The sequence below is a fragment of the Pristiophorus japonicus genome, chromosome 9 (assembly GCF_044704955.1).
Source record: "Pristiophorus japonicus isolate sPriJap1 chromosome 9, sPriJap1.hap1, whole genome shotgun sequence".
In the NCBI taxonomy this organism is placed as follows: Eukaryota; Metazoa; Chordata; class Chondrichthyes; family Pristiophoridae; genus Pristiophorus; species Pristiophorus japonicus.
The window spans coordinates 149,236,925-149,253,376 of record NC_091985.1 but is presented as its reverse complement, the minus strand read 5'-3'; the positions used below and the strand labels follow the sequence as shown (position 1 = coordinate 149,253,376).

General features: G+C 41.0%; 1 protein-coding gene across 4 annotated transcripts in view; it reads left to right on the top strand.

The window, feature by feature from the left end:
• LOC139273272 (syntaxin-binding protein 5) overlaps positions 1–16,452 on the top strand; it is a 268,702-nt gene that overhangs the window by 104,485 nt on the left and 147,765 nt on the right. For all 4 annotated transcript variants that reach the window (XM_070889953.1, XM_070889952.1, XM_070889951.1 and 1 more), the window contains 2 exons: positions 4,134–4,268; positions 11,106–11,169. In XM_070889953.1, coding sequence (XP_070746054.1) covers positions 4,134–4,268; positions 11,106–11,169 — 199 coding nt within the window. The remainder of the gene's footprint in view (positions 1–4,133; positions 4,269–11,105; positions 11,170–16,452) is intronic.

Genomic DNA, 16,452 nt, shown 5'->3' with positions numbered 1-16,452 from the left:
TGACACTAAGCTGGGTGGCAGTGTGAGCTGTGAGGAGGATGCTAAGAGGCTGCAGAGTGACTTGGACAGGTTAGGTGAGTGGGCAAATGCATGGCAGATGCAGTATAATGTAGATAAATGTGAAGTTATCCACTTTGGTGGCAAAAACAGGGAGGCAGAATATTATCTGAATGGTGACAGATTAGGAAAAGGGGAGGTGCAGTGAGACCTGGGTGTCATGGTACATCAGTCATTGAAAGTTGGCATGCAAGTACAGCAGACGGTGAAGAAGGCAAATAGCATGTTGGCCTTCATAGTGAGAGGATTTGAGTATAGGAGCAGGGAGGTCTTATTGCAGTTGTACAGGGTCTTGGTGAGGCCACACCTTGAATATTGTGTACAGTTTTGGTCTCCTAATCTGAGGAAGGACATTCTTGCTATTGAGGGAGTGCAGCGAAGGTTCAACAGACAGATTCCCGGATGGCAGGACTGACATATGAAGAAAGGCTGGATCGACTAGGCTTATATTCACTGGAATTTAGAAGAATAAGAGGGGATCTCATAGAAACATATAAAATTCTGCCGGGATTGGACAGGTTAGATGCAGGAAGAATGTTCCCGATGTTGGGGAAGTCCAGAATCAGGGGTCACAATCAAAGGATAAGGGGTAAGCCATTTAGGACCGAGATGAGAAACTTCTTCACTCAGAGAATTGTGACCCTGTGGAATTCTCTACCACAGAAAGTTGTTGAGGCCAGTTCGTTGGATATATTGAAAAGGGAGTTAGATGTGGTCTTCATGGCTAAAATGATTAAGGGGTATGGAGAGAAATCAGGAATGGGGTACTGAAGTTGCATGATCAGCCATGATCATATTGAATGGTGGTGCAGGCTCGAAGGGCCGAATGGCCTACTCCTGCACCTATTTTCTATGTTTCTGTGTTTCTAAGACTCGGATGATCCAAAACTATCGCTAGCTAAATGTCGACTGAGCCGACGTAATCCTCTTTGAATCTTCTGACCACCTAATGCCTCTGACTCCACCTTGGCTTACTGCTTGAGTTTTGAGTTCAGCTTGCTTCCTTATTTGTTCTGTTATCGTGCCTACTTCCTTTCACCTCAGAAAAATGGCCCACTCTGCCCCTCCTCTGAAACCCTATTCCATGACTTCTTCCTACTTCATAAAATGCAAGTCATCCAGAACACCGTGGCTGCATTCTGACCTATACTGAATGCTTCATATCTTCAACCTAGTCACTACTCATGGCCTGTGTCCCAGAGAAGAAACTTTAAGATCCACGTCTCTTCAGGTGCCTCCATGGCTTCATCCCTCCCTACAGCCTTGGCTTAGTGCTGTCAATCTCGCCTCTGAGTCAGAAGGTCGTAGGTTCAAGCGTCATTCCAGAGACAAACACAAAATCTAGGCTGATGCTTCAGTGTAGTACTGAGGGAGTGCTGCATTGTCGGAGGTGCCGTCTTTCAGATGAGACGTGAAAGCAAGTCCCCATCTATCCTCTCAGCTGGGCATAAAAGATTCCATGGCACAATTTGAAGACGAGTTCTCCCTACATAAATACAACTTGTTGTTGTGATATTCTGGCCAACAGTTATCCCTCATCCAACAGATGATCTGGTTATTTATTTCTTTGCTGTTTGTGGGACCTTGCTGTGTGTCAATTGTCTGCCACCTTTCCTACATTACAATAGTAACTACATTTCAAAAGTACTTAACTGGCCGTAAAATGTTTTGGAACATGCTAAGCTTGTGAAAGGTGCTATATAAATGCAAGTTCTTCTGTACTTGTGCAATTTCCTTTAGCCCTATGTCCCTTTGCTTACCCACACTCTGAGACACTGACGCACTTATCATCCCTCACTCTGCTTTACATCTGCCCCCATCCTCTGGACTTTCCTCCCTCATGGTCTTGTACCTTATCACCTCCCTTCCTGCTTTCAAAGCCTCTTAAAGATCCCTTAAGTTATGCCTTCCCTGACACTTTCCTCTGTCCTGAGGTGTTTTTCTATATGAAGACTGCTGTAGAAATGTAAATTTGTTTACCCACGGAAGCTTGGGTGAATCACTTGAATTGCAACAAAGGAAAAGAATCTTGTCCTAGGGAAAATATTTTAAAAGCTGCACGTTAACACTCTTTGAAATACAAATGCACAGTATGCCACATGTGTACCCACCCATCACAACAGGGAACTGACAGAAATTTATACCCGAAGATAACGAGGGACTGAGTGATTTTGGTTGTTAAAGGATGACCATCTAGAAATTATTTGTGATGGGCTTTAATTCATGGGCTGAACAAAGCAGCCGATATTGTGACGAGAGCTGTGGAATTGTCTTGAGGTTTGCACAACACTGATCATAATGTGAGCATTGCTTTTAAAAAGTTAAATGACTTGTGCTGCACTGAACATCAGCAAAGAGAGCTGTAAAATTGAGACAGCTGGTAACTGGAGAATGAAATTGAGCCGAAAGATCATTTAGGAATGTCATAAAAATTAAATCACCACAGCAAAACAATGAGCATGGAACAGTCAAGGTAGCTATGGATGAACAAATTGAGCATTGAAGAGCCAAGATAGCCATAGATTACCCGTGAGCACTGAAAAGCCAATGTAGCTTTGAATAACAACAACGGACATTTGTATAGCACCTTTAACGTAGTAAAATGTCCCAAGGCGCTTCACAGGAGCCTAATCAAAACCAAAAATTGACACCGAGCATATGAGGAGGTGTTAGGGCAGATGACCAAAAGCTTGGTCAAGGAGGTAGGTTTTAAGGAGTGTCTTAAAAGTGTAGCGAGTGTATGGGTTTCAGCAAATTGCAATGAAATTAATCAGCGGCATCACTCCTTTTCAACCAGTTCAGTTGAGCTCTATATTTGTAGTATGAAATTGCCCAATAATCTGTACATCCCTTACCCTTCTCAAAGTTTTAGCTAAACTTTCTGAAAGGTGGCCAGCTGCATGCCACAGAAGTCTAGTCATTTATTAATAACGAGTCGGATATTTCTCCTGAGCGATTTTACATTTATTGTGAACTTAATGGAAGGTTTCTTTCCCAAAATATGAACTCATACAATTCTAAATTTACTGTGTTTTGTGAACTTGGAGAAGAGGAGATTCTGTTGGCTGGTCTGGGTTTTAAACATGACAACATTATTTTATCTACAATCTATTTACTTATTGGGAATTACATGTCAAGTATGTAGTTGAAGTGAAAGTGTCCTATCGGTGGTCTTTTGAATGTTGGACTGCATTAAAAAGACAGAAGAGCGTTAACTGTAAATATATAAAATTTGACTAAATCGACTCCATGGCAATTGGCAAGGATTCCCCTCGCATGTGACGGTAACCTGCATTCTCTTCATTTATGTTCGATGGAGGTCCCTTAAATGAAGGACTATTTAGCAAACATAGATGGCAGTTGATGTTTGAAGTACAGAAGTGGGAAAAATACTTGTTTCACATCCCCCTCTACATGGCAGTGTTACACTTTGTGTCTGTGGTACAAACTGTGGACGCGCATGGCTACATAGGAACGTGGGACTAATGAAGGCCAATCAGCTCCAAGCAATTCACTGTTGGCCAAGTCCGACACTCTGCAATGACTGTACTTTTGCAGAATCGATGTGTAAAATGATCAGTGAATATACATTTCAAATGTCTGGAATTCTAGCCCTGGGTGTTTTTACTCTGCGACAAGCTTTGATCAAAAACTAGATGAAGTATTGTCCAGATAGAATGTATGATTTATGATGATTGCATCAACTATACTCATTTTTAAAAAAAAAATGTATTCTAGGGATGCGGACGCTTTCTTGAAGATAACAATGGTTGCTACCACTGAGTGTCAATCAGACAGTGAGACCAGGGTCATGTGTAGGCCAGAATGGATGGCAACAGCTCGCATGGTCAAATTACAATATTTATTGAATTAAATTTCACAACTGGCCGTGGTGGACTTTGAACTCTCAACTTGTGAGTTGCTAGTCCAGTGCCACTATCATCCCCCAATCAATACATTCATATTTAAATATATATATATATATTCAGGAGCTGTTTTAAGTGAATATTCTTTCATTAAATTTATGAATAAATATGTGGGTAATGTTTGCATTGTACATTTTTTCTTCCCTACAGGATAACCTTTTGCCATCTGCCCTTCCAAAGTAAATGGTTGTATGTTGGTACAGAAAGAGGCAATGTACATATTGTCAACGTGGAGTCTTTCACACTCTCAGGCTACGTCATTATGTGGAATAAAGCCATCGAACTGTGAGTGCTTCATTCTTGTAGTGCATGGTTGATGATATTTTGCTCTTTGAAGCATCCTTTACACAGTATTATCAAGGCAATGTGTGTGCTTATTTACACATACAGGCTCAGCAACTTTTGTCAAGCTTTGATTTTATCCCTGGGCCCAATACAGACGCTTTAACTTGGTGTGGCAAAGATGAATTATTTTTTCAATTAGCTTTTCTTTCTTGCTATTGTACATATAGGGTTAAAATCAGTTTCAACTAAAAGAATGATTCAGTTGGCTAATATACATTAGTGTGGTTCAGAAAGGTTTTCATATGCAAATTTTTACCAGTATCATTGTTTTTTGATTGAGGAATTCCTCACGGCTCATCCAAAATGTTTGAAACAGGTCACTGTTCCCAAGTTGGAGGGGGCCGGGGGGGGTTGTGAGGTCATGCCAATCAGTTCAAATACAAACATCCTATGTGTCCTTTAAAATTGATGTTTTAAATGGCAGCTCTGAGTTTTAGGCACAATTATTATTTTCTTTGTTCTGATCAAACTTCAAAGGATTTTGCAAGTGTATTTCAGGAAGGCCGAAGCTGTCAAAGAGAGAGCGAGAGAGAGGTAGGGAAGCTCTATGAAAGGTTAGCAGTGAATTATATGTAAAGTTATACTCGGGGACCCTGCTTCAATTCCAGTTTTATATTGAGTTTTAGCGCAGAAAATGCACGTGCTTTTTTTTAGGTTTATCTGAGGAGGAATAATTAAAGTTTGTATATGACTATAAATCTTCTGTTTGTCTTTGCTATTGTTCACTTAAGTACTCACTATTAAATCTGTTTAATTTATAGGCCATTCAACCCCTCAAACCTGTTTCGCCATTCAATTAGATAATGGCTGATCTGTACCTCAATTCCATTTACCCACCTTGGTTCCATATTCCTTGATAGTCATACCTAACAAAAATCAATCTCCGGTTTAAAATTTTCATTTGACCCCCCAGCCTTAACAGCTTTTTGGGGGTGAGGATTCCAGATTTCCACTACCCTTTGTGTGTGATGCAGTGCTTCTTAACATTTTGCCTGAATGGCCTAGATAAAATAGTTTCTCCCTCTACCCTATAACATCCTTTAATAATCTTGAAAACCTTAATTAGACCACCCCTAATCTTCTATACTGTAGGTTTGTGTTATCCTCCAATGTGGACGTGCACAATTAGTGAGAAATTTTATCTATGTAGAAATGATAGATAATGCTAGTTTTAGATGGCTGTGATGTTCAAACAAAATAGCCAGTTGCAAGAACACAGACTTAAAAGGGCCTGGTTACAGAAAGGATTGGACCTTTTATTCAGAAGCTGAGTTTTTTTTTAATGACTTGAGTTGAAACTTTGCCTTCACTGGTTGTACAACTCATGCCAATTGTCTGACTTCTTTGAGAAGCAAGCTGGAAGTCTGTTGGGGAGATGGGGAAGTAAATTTAACTATCACTAATAGGTGCAATATCCAACGTGGCTACTTGTGTGGTCAAATTTATTTTGGGGCTTGGATTGGTCCATTGTAGCTATGTGAATGGATATTATTATGAACTAATGAATGTGCTTGTTTTCTGTTTCCTCATAAAAGCACCTTTTGCCAAGTTTCCTTTGACCCCAAAATAGTACTCCAACTTAAACATCAAAGACATAGCAGAACATAAGAAATAGGAGCAGGAGTAGGCCATTTGGCCCTTCAAGCCTGCTCTGCCATTCAATAAGATCATGGCTGATCTGATCATGGACTCAGCTCCACTTCCCTGCCCACTCCCCATAACCCTTTACTCCCTATCGCTCAAAATTCTGTCTCTCTCCGCCTTAAATATATTCAATGACCCAGCCTCCACAGCTCTCTGGGGCAGCGAATTCCATAGATTTACAACCCTCAGAGAAGAAATTCCTCCTCATCTCAGTTTTAAATGGGCAGCCCCTTATTCTGGCACTGTGTCACCTAGTTTTAGTTTCCCCTATGAATGGAAATATCCTCCCTGCATCCACCTTGTCGAACCCCCTCATTATCTTATATGTTTCAATAAGATCACCTCTCATTCTTAACTCCAATGTGTATAGGCTCAACCTAGCTTCATAAGTCAACCCCCTCATCTCAGGTTCACTAGGTTGATTCCAATCTCTGAACAGCCTCCAATGCAAGTATATCCTTCCTTAAATACGGAGAACAAAACTTGTACGCAGTACTCTAGATGTGGCCTTACCAATAACCTATACAGCTGTAGCAGGACTTCTCTGCTTTTATACTGCATCCCTCTTGCAGTAAAGGCCAACATTCCATTTGCCTTCCTGATTACTTGCTGTACCTGCATAGTAACTTTTTGTGTTTCATGCACAAGGATCCCCAGATCCCCCTCTACTGCAGCACTTTGCAATTTTTCTCCATTTAAATTATGATTTGCTTTTCTATTTTTTCTGCCAAAATGGATAAGCTCACTTTTTCCCACATTATACTCCATCTGCCAAATTTTTGCCCACTCATTTAGCCTGTCTATATCCCTTTGCAGATTTTTTGTGTCCTCCTTACAATTTGCTTTCCCACCCATCATTGTATCATCAGTAAACTTGGCTATATTACACTCTGTCCCTTCATCTAAGTCATTAATATAGATTGTAAACAGTTGAGGACCCAACATTGATCCCTATGGCACACCACTAGTCACTGTGTGCCAACCGGAAAATGACCCATTTATCCCGACTCTGTTTTATGTTAGTTAGCCAATCCTCTATTCATGCTAATATATTACACCCAACCCCGTGAGCTTTTAGCTTGTGCAGTAACCTCTTATGTGGCACCTTGTCGAATGCCTTCTGGAAATCCAAATACATCACATCCACTGGTTACATCCTCAAAGAACTCCAGCAAATTTGTTGAACATGATTTCCCTTTCATAAAACCATGCTGACTCTGCTAGATTGAATTATGCTTTTCCAAATGTCCTGCTATTGTTTCCTTAATAATGGACTCCAGCATTTTCCCAACGACAGATGTTAGGCTAATTGGTCTAAAGTTTCCTGCTTTTTGACTGCCTCCTTTTTTAAATAGGGGCGTTACATTTGCGGTTTTCCAATCCGCTGGGACCGCCCCAGAAACCAGGGATTACAACCAATGCATCCACTATCTCTGCAGCCACTTTTAAGACCCTAGGATATAAGCCATCAGGTCCAGGGGACTTGTCTGCCTTTAGTCCCATTATTTTACCGAGTTCTACTTCATTAGTGATAGCGATTGTATTAAATTCCTCCCTCCCTATAGCCCCTTGATTATCCACTATTGGGATGTTTTTAGTGTCATCTATCATGAAGACCGATGCAAAATATTTGTTCAATGTCTCTGCCATTTCCCTGTTCTCCATTATTAATTCCCCAGTCTCATCCTCTAGGGGATCAACATTTACTTTTGCCACTCTTTTCCCTTTTATGTATCTGTAGAAACTCTTGCTATCTGTTTTTATATTTCATGCTAGTTTACTTTCATCATCTATCTTCCCCCCCCCCTCATTTTTTTAGTAGCTACACTGTTGGACGGAGTATAAATCATGAAATAATGGAGGCTTGTAATAAAGAAATGGCAATAATCATGGACGATTTTAACCTTCATATTGATTGGACAAAGCAATTTGGCCAGGGTAGCCTTGCGGAAGAGTTCATAGAGTGTATCCGGGATAGTTTCTTTGAACAGTACAGTGCGGAACCAACCAGGGAGTGGGCTATCTTAGATCTAGCAATGTGTAATGAGCCAGGATTAATAAATGATCTCGTAGTAAAATATCCTCTAGGAACGAGTGACCATAACATGGTTGAATTTCAAATTCAGTTGGAGGGTGAGAAAGTTGGTTCTCAAACCAGTGTCCTAAGCTTAAATAAAGGAGACTACAAAGGTATGAAAACAGAATTGGCTAAAGTGGACTGGGAAAATAGACTAAAGTATGGGGCAGTTGATGGCTTTGCTGACTTTTTAAAAAAATGTCCCAATCCTTTGGCCTCCCACTAGTCTTGGCCACATTGTATGCTCTTGTTTTCAATTTGATACCATCCCTTATTTCCTTAATTAGCCACGGATGGTTATTCCTTCTCTTACAGTCTTTCTTTCTCATTGGGATATATTTTTGTTGCGAGTTATGAAATATCTCCTTTAATGTCTGCCATTGCTCATCAACTGCCCTATAGTTTAGTCTATTTTCCCAGTCCACTTTAGCCAATTCTGTCTTCATATCTTTGTTGTCTCCTTTATTTAAGCTTAGGACCCTGGTTTGAGAACCAACTTTCTCACTCTCCAACTGAATTTGAAATTCTACCATGTTATGGTCACTCGTTCCTAGAGGATATTTTACTACGAGATCATTTATTAATCCTGGCTCATTACACATTGCTAGATCTAAGATAGCCCGGTCCCTGGTTGGTTCCGCAATGTACTGTTCAAAGAAACTATTCCGGATACACTCTATGAGCTCTTCCTGAAGGCTACCCTGGCCAATTTGCTTTGTTCAATCAATATGAAGGTTAAAATCGCCAATGATTATTGCCGTTCCTTTATTACAAGCCTCCATTATTTCATGATTTATACTCCGTCCAACAGTGTAGCTACTGTTGGGGTAGCCCATTCAGTCTCTTGAGCCTGTTCCACCATTCAGTGAAATCATAGTTGATATGTATCTCAACTCCATTTATCTTCCTTAATATCCCTTGAAAACCTTATCTAATAAAAAATTAAGCCTCAGGGAGAGGGCTTTGTGGCGCAAACATCTCTCAGGCATTCCTAAAGTTAAATGACCAATTAAATTTTCCAAGTTGTGGCATTATTTTTGTTGTTTTACAAATATTTTTAGCTAAATACACTGGCCCGAATGAAGGAAAATGGTGGCCAAAAGAAGTATAAGGAGATTATTTAGTTGGTTTTGTGTGATATTTTGTGGCCATCATCTTTCAGGTGTGACACAATGGGAGCATGCAAAATCCAAGATTTTAATTAGCTACATAGATGGACAAGATCTTGTCTCAGACAGATTCCTTGATAGTCATACCAGAACAGTCAAAATAAATTGATAGTGTCTCAGATGTGTTCTTGGGCTCCTCTCTTGCTCTCGTGCTTTTTTGAATTGTAGTAATTTATATGTTTGCATGAAGAATACTGCCCAGATGTGCAGGAACTAGAAATCGTAAAACACTAGAATTCCAGTTACGGCAATCTACTTGGTCTACAGGGAATTCCTTTCAAACTTGTTATCGCCTCCCAGATCTGTAGCCATCTCTCCTGCAACCTCTTGCCTGAAGCCCTGCAATCAGGTTTCCATCTCTTACACACACTTGAAATGGCCTGAACCAAAGTCATAAATTACATTCTCTGTGACCGTGACAATAGTGCATTATGCCTACTCGATTTCTCTGTTACCTTTGACACAGCTGACCACACTATCCTCCTCCAATCCCCCTCTTCCGTTGTATAGTGCAGTGGGACTATCCTCGCTTGGTTCTGCTATTACCAATCTGATCTTAGCCATAATATCTCTGCCAATGGATCCATTCTGGGTCCCTTCTCCTCCTCATTTACCTGCTTTCCCTTTGCCAATTCATCCACAGACATGGCGTTAGCTTCCACCTATATGCCAATGACTCCCAACTCTTTACTCTCGCCACTGACTCCAGCCTTCGCTGATCCCTTGGACGGAACTGAACTGTTTGCAATCTCTTCATCCTGTTGGACATTGAACCGAACTTCTAATTTCATATCTCTCTATCACAAAGGCAGCCTCCACCCCTACCTCAGTCCATTTACCACTGAAACCCTCGCCCATGCTGACCTACAGGCTTGCTTATTCTTCTGACTGGTCTCTCATCCTCCAGTTTGTCCTAAACTAATTTGCTAGTATCCTATCCTGCATCAAGTCCTGCTCGTCTTTCACCCCTGTCTCTGCTGACGTACTTGGCTCCTGTTCTCCTGATGCCACACATTTCAAATTCTCATCCTTGTTTAAAATTCGTCATAGCAATTCCCCTCTCTATCTCCAAAACCCTCCCCTCCCCCTCCGTTGCTCTGACTCCAGCCTCCTTTTGCCCCAGCCATCTAGGACCCATGCTTTGGAATTTCCTCAACGCCTGTATGTCCCTCTCCTTTTAATGACGTCTTTAAAACCCACCTCTTCGGCCAAGCTGATGGTCACCTCTCCTAACTTCTTCCTCAGTGCCCCTTTTCCCCATGGCTCTCTGAAGTTCCTGTGATGTTTTTCTGTGTTTAAGGTGCTATATAAATGCAGGATGTTCTCTTCGATTACAAGGTTTTGTCTGATTGGCACCTGACCAATTAGTTGGTCTGAATGCTGCCATGACTGCCCATTCTGCTCGTCAGACAGTTTGTCTGACTACTGTCTGCTTTAGTTTTGACACTGACTCTTTATAATCTTGCGTTACTTTGCTTGAATATTTTTGAATAAATTAAAATCTTATCTAAACTTATAACTGGTTTTAATAATTGTATTCTCATGGAGACTAAAGGCTTGCAAATTGGGCCGAAGACCTGGTGTCCTGGAGCTATAGCGACACTCGTATCAAAAATAGTTAAATCTGCAATTATGGATGAGTTGGATAAGGGTGCTTAATACATGCCACATAATGTAGTTTAATTCAGCAGAACAGTAATGGCAGCTGAATAATTTAATAATTTGGCATCTTTCAGCCTTAGAAACTAGCTGAATGCAGTCGTCACTGTGAGTAGTTGCTGTTTGAGCATGTTGTAATCTAATAGCCATTTTCTATACTGTTTAAAAGCTTTGCACCACCATGTTTTTCCCCTTTCTTTTATAGCTAAATGAATATTTTCATTGCAGATCATCAAAAACTCACCCGGGACTAATTGTCCACATCAGTGACAACCCCATGGATGAAGGCAAGGTATATGTGACTCACACAATGGGTAACTGCTTAAAATTAGCCTCAACGGCAAAGTAATGTGAAAAAATGTTGTGGGAGTTGATGGATTTTTCATGTACTGTATCATTCATACTGCAGTCACTGAACATCCTACTCTCATTCCTGTCCAGCTCATTCTGCTCTTGGTTATATTCTAACCAGAATTGATCCATATTGTTCCTGTTATCTGCCTCAGTACCAAACCTACAATTCGATTGCCTTTTTGTATTGGGAATCTCTCTTTGCGTCTTAAATTATTCAATTAAATTTGCATTCCCTGCACTATGTAGTTTATTCTGGAAGTTCGTAGGGCTTGGTGCAATGCTTTATTTTATTATGCTTGGCTCCTTGTTTTCAGAAAGATGTGTCTCTTTGCTCCTTGCCGGGATCTATATAACAATATAACAACATCATCACTTCTGCCTTATTTATTCCTTTTCCAGTGTAAGCTAGTGGCTCAGGGCGTAGCGCCCTTGCCTCTGAGTCAGAAGGTTGTGGATTCAAGTCTCACTCCAGAGACTTGAGCACAAAAATCTAGACTGGCACTCCAGTACTGTCGGAGGTGCTGTTTTGCGGATGAAACGTCAAACCGAGGCCCTGTCTGCTTTCATGACACTATTTTGAAGACGAGGATGGGACTTATTCCCGGTGTTCTGGCCCATATTTATCTCTCAGCCAACATAACAAAAACAGATTATCTGGTCATTATGCAGCTTTTGGGAGCTTGCTGTGCACGAATTGGCTACTGCGTTTCCTACATTACAACAGTGACTACACTTTTTCTTTTAAAAAGCACTTAATTTGCTCTAAAGTGCTTTGGGACGTCCGGTGGGCATGGTAGTGAAAGGCACAATATAAATACAAGTCTCTTTTTGACAAATTTATTTGAGTTTTTTGAGGATGCAACTTGCAGGATAGATAAAGGGGAACCAGTGGATGTAATATATTTGGATTTCCAAAAGGCAATCGATAAGGTGCCACATAAAAGGTCATTACATAAGATGAGGTATCATGGGATTGGAAGTAATAGAGGATAGAAAACAAAGAGTAGGGATAAACGTGTCTTATTCAGGTTGGCAGGCTGTAACTAATGGGGTACCACAAGGATCAGTGCTGGGGCCTCAGCTATTTACAATCTATATTAATGACCTATCCACGTTTGCCGACGATACAAAGCTAGGTGGGACTGTAAGCTGTAAGGAGAACACAAAGCGTCTGCAAAGAGATATAGATTGACTAAGTGAGTGGGCAGTTATGTGGCAGATGGAGTATAATGTAGGTTAATGTGAGGTTATTCACTTTGGTAGGAAGAATAGAAAAACAGAATTGTTTTTAAATGGTGAGAAACTTCTAAATGTTGGTGTTCAGAGCGATTTAGGTGTCTTTGTGCAAGAAACACAGAAAGCTAGCATGCAGGTACAGCCAGCAATAAGGTAGGCAAATGGCATGTTGTCCTTTATTGTAAGGGAGTTGGAGTATGAGAGTTTGGAAGACTTGCTACAATTGTACAGGGCCTTGGTAAGACCACACCTGGAGTACTGTGCACAGTTTTGGTCTCCTTATCTAAGGAAGGATATACTTGCCTTGGAGACGGTGCAACAAAGGTTCACTTGATTGATTCCTGGGATGAGAGGACTGTCTTATGATGAGAGATTGTGTATAATGGGCCTATATTCTCTGGAGTTTAGAAGAACGAGAGGTGACCTCATTGAAACGTACAAGATTCTGAAGGGGATTGACAGGGTAGATGCTGAGAGGTTGTTTCCCCTGGCTGGAGCATATAGAACTAGGGGGCACAGTCTCAGGATAAGGGGTGGGCCATTTAAGACAGAGATGAGGAGGAATTTCTTCACTCAGAGGGTTGTGAATCTTTGGAATTCTCTGTCCCAGAGGGCTGTGGATGCTGAGTCTCTGAATATATTCAAGGCTGAGATAGATACATTTTTGGAGTCTAGGGGAATCAAGGGATATGGAGATAGGGCAGGAAAGTGGAGTTGAGGTCGAAGATTAGATGATCTAAATGAATGGTGGAGCAAGCTCGAGGAACCATATGGCCAACTCCTGCTCCTCTCTCTCTCTCTCATTCTCTCTCTCTTTCTCTCATTCTTTCTTTCTTGTTCTCTTTCGCATACTTACATTAGGATTATATTGCACAGAAACAGGCCATTTGACCCAACCAGCCCATGCTGGCATTTATGCTCCACTCGAGCTTCCTCCCATCCTTCCTCATCTAACTCTATTTATTCACTTTGATTCAAATCTTTTAGCCCATGTTCTTTTTTTCTGTCTGCATCAGTCATAAGTGTTTACTGTGCACCATTTGAGAGATACTCTTGCAAAAATCATTGCATTGTTGTTTTATGTTAACATTTCACATTTTTAGGGTCTTGAATTACCGCTGCTCTTGAATTTTGAACAAGGTATTCCTTTCGTGCCAATCGACAAACTGCTTCCAGTATTTTCTGTTAAATCAAAGAAGCCTCAAAATCTGTTCAAACTTTCATGAAACAAGAAAGCGATGGACTAGAGGTGTTAAAACTTAGCACAACAAAAATGCCTGCCATTTCTGTTCTTCGTTTGAAAAAAATATCACTAGTGCAGAACACTCCTAATGTTACCCCCATAAACAGCAGCTATAACAACTTGCATTTATATACTGCCTTCAACATAGTAAAACATCCCAAGGTGTTTCACAGGTGTGTCAAACTCCAAGCCACATGAGATATTGCGACAGGTGACCAAAAGCTTGGTCAGTTAGCAAGGTTTAAAGGAGGAGAGGCAGAGACGTTTAGGGAGGGAATTCCAGAGCTAGAGGCCTAGACAGCTAAAGGTACGGTTGCCAGTGGTGGAGCGATAAAAATCGGTGATGCGTAAGAGGACAGCTGGATTAGCATGCCTGTGCTGCCTTCAAACATCCTAAGAGAGCCAGATTTCCAGATTGTGCAACTGTTCTCATAACTGGTGAGCCCAGAGCTGGTATTACAGCTATTCCAGTGATGGCTTCTTTGCAAGATTTCAGGCAGTACCACACAGATATGTGAGAGCATTGGTTCGTAAACATTCAAAGCTACCTGTAGCCAACAGATTTTTAGCAAAAGTGTGCCTACGAGCTTCTAATGTGCCGCTCATTGTCTTTACAGTGACAGATGCACAAGTTTTTGGCACAGTTCCTGTAAGTATTTTTTTTGACACCTGCAAGACAGCCCATTGCACATATCGAACTTGATTTATAAATTACTGGTTGTTAGCATGTTGTAAATCTTGTGAAGAATTGGAAGAAATAAATGTGCAGAGGGTGTTGCTGGTGAGGATAGCCTGAAATTTGTTGAATTGGCTGGGAATTGTAGTGTAAAAATGAGAAAAAACCCTTCAGTGCAACATTGGGGACGTACGATCTTTTGAATGGAACGTTAAACCGATGCTCTGTCTGCCTGTTCAGATGGCACTACTCGAAGAAAAGTAGGGGAGTTCTCCTGGTGTGCTCGCTAACATTTGTCCCTGCCTCAACATCACCAAAAACAGATTAACTGGTCATTTGTATCATTGCTGTTCGTGAGACCTTGCTGTGTGTAAATTGGCTGTTGTGTTTTCCTGCATTACACTAGTGTCTACAAATGAAGTAATTAATTGGTGGTGAAGCACTTTGAGGTGTCTGTAGGATGTGAACGGCACTATATAAATTCAAGTTATTTGCCTTTTTTTCCTTCTTGCACAGCCTAATCAATTCTCTCCAATTCTAGGATATGGGAGATTGCTATCATCCTGCCTACAATCTCCTGCATGTAGGTACTGTGTCAACAGTTCTGCTTGATGGTTTCTTAGGCTGTTTTTTCCCTCCCCTTCGTACCTTTCAATAGCCTGACCATCTATTTCATTCTAGTCATTGCCGAGTTGAATGAAATAATAGAATGCCTTTTTATCCATTAATAGAATATAGAAAGTCATTGCCAAGTGATTTGAAAAAACTATAAGGAAGTCATCCTCACCCAGCATGGCATAGCCCTACTTGATCTGACAAAAATCTAATCTAATCCTGGCCTGGCTGTGTCTGAAAATATCCTAGACTGGACAACTCTGGCTGAGCCCAAAAATATCTCAACCCAATGTGATCCTGACGGTTTCTTAGCCTAGCTCTGAAAATATTCTGTGAAACGTCCCCAGGTGCTCAGTGCCTTGTCATCGGAGGTGCAGTTGAGATTTGGACCAAAATTCTCGAACTATGTGTCATCATAGGCAGTCCCTCGGAATCGAGGAAGACTTGCTTCCACTCTTAAAATGAGTCCTTAGGTGGCTGAACAGTCCAATATGAGAGCCACAGTCCCTGTCACAGGTGGGACAGATAGTCGTTGGAGTTAAGGGAGGGTGGGACAGATTTGCCGCACGTTCTTTCCTCTGCCTGTGCTTCAATGGAGGACCCGATATTCCAGTCCTGAACTCCAGAGGTGGAAGATTCCTGTGTGTGGATTTTTTTAAAACTGTGGTGACTGTTGCACATCAGCCAATTCTCAAACTGTGTGTGTAGTCCCAGTAAAACATAGTTTAATATTGCAAAGCATAATTTATTCATAATATAAAACTAGCTGATTTCGTATGTCTGTTCTATAAGGGCAGGGTTGCTACACCTGTGACACACTATATAATTCTGCCACTTAAGGTCACAAGATCCATTTATCTATGATATCGTCAGATCAATTGAATGCTAATTGAGTAATAGATTCCTGCCTCCTACATCAAACAGGTATTTTCTATTACTGGGGCGGTTTTTCTGGAATGCAAATGGTTTGCTTTCTTTGTTTAATTTCCTACATTATAACAGTAACTACACTTCAAAATACTTCATTGGCTGTAAAGCGCTTTGGGACATCCTGAGGTTGTGAAAGGCATCTGCCCGGGGCTCCGGCAGGCCGTGATTCTTCTATCTTCAGTAACTCACAGACACACACACACACAGCCTTAAGATGGCAGAACATGCCGGAACTCAGTCAGGTGACCTGTTCCCTTCTTCATTATAAACAGCACTGGCTGCAGTGCCACATGAGTCCACAGAGGACTCGGGTGGAGCTATATATATATTACACTTCTCCCTCCTTAATGAAGAAGTAATTATAACAAAATAATCCTCATACATAACTTGCATGGTTATGCATAACAAAAGATATGGACTTATTTTGTCATATTTACAAATCAAGCTTAACCACTTGTTTTCTGTTTTGAAGAGGATACCTTCACTCTCGACCGAACCTTCCAAACATGGTGTTGAATTTA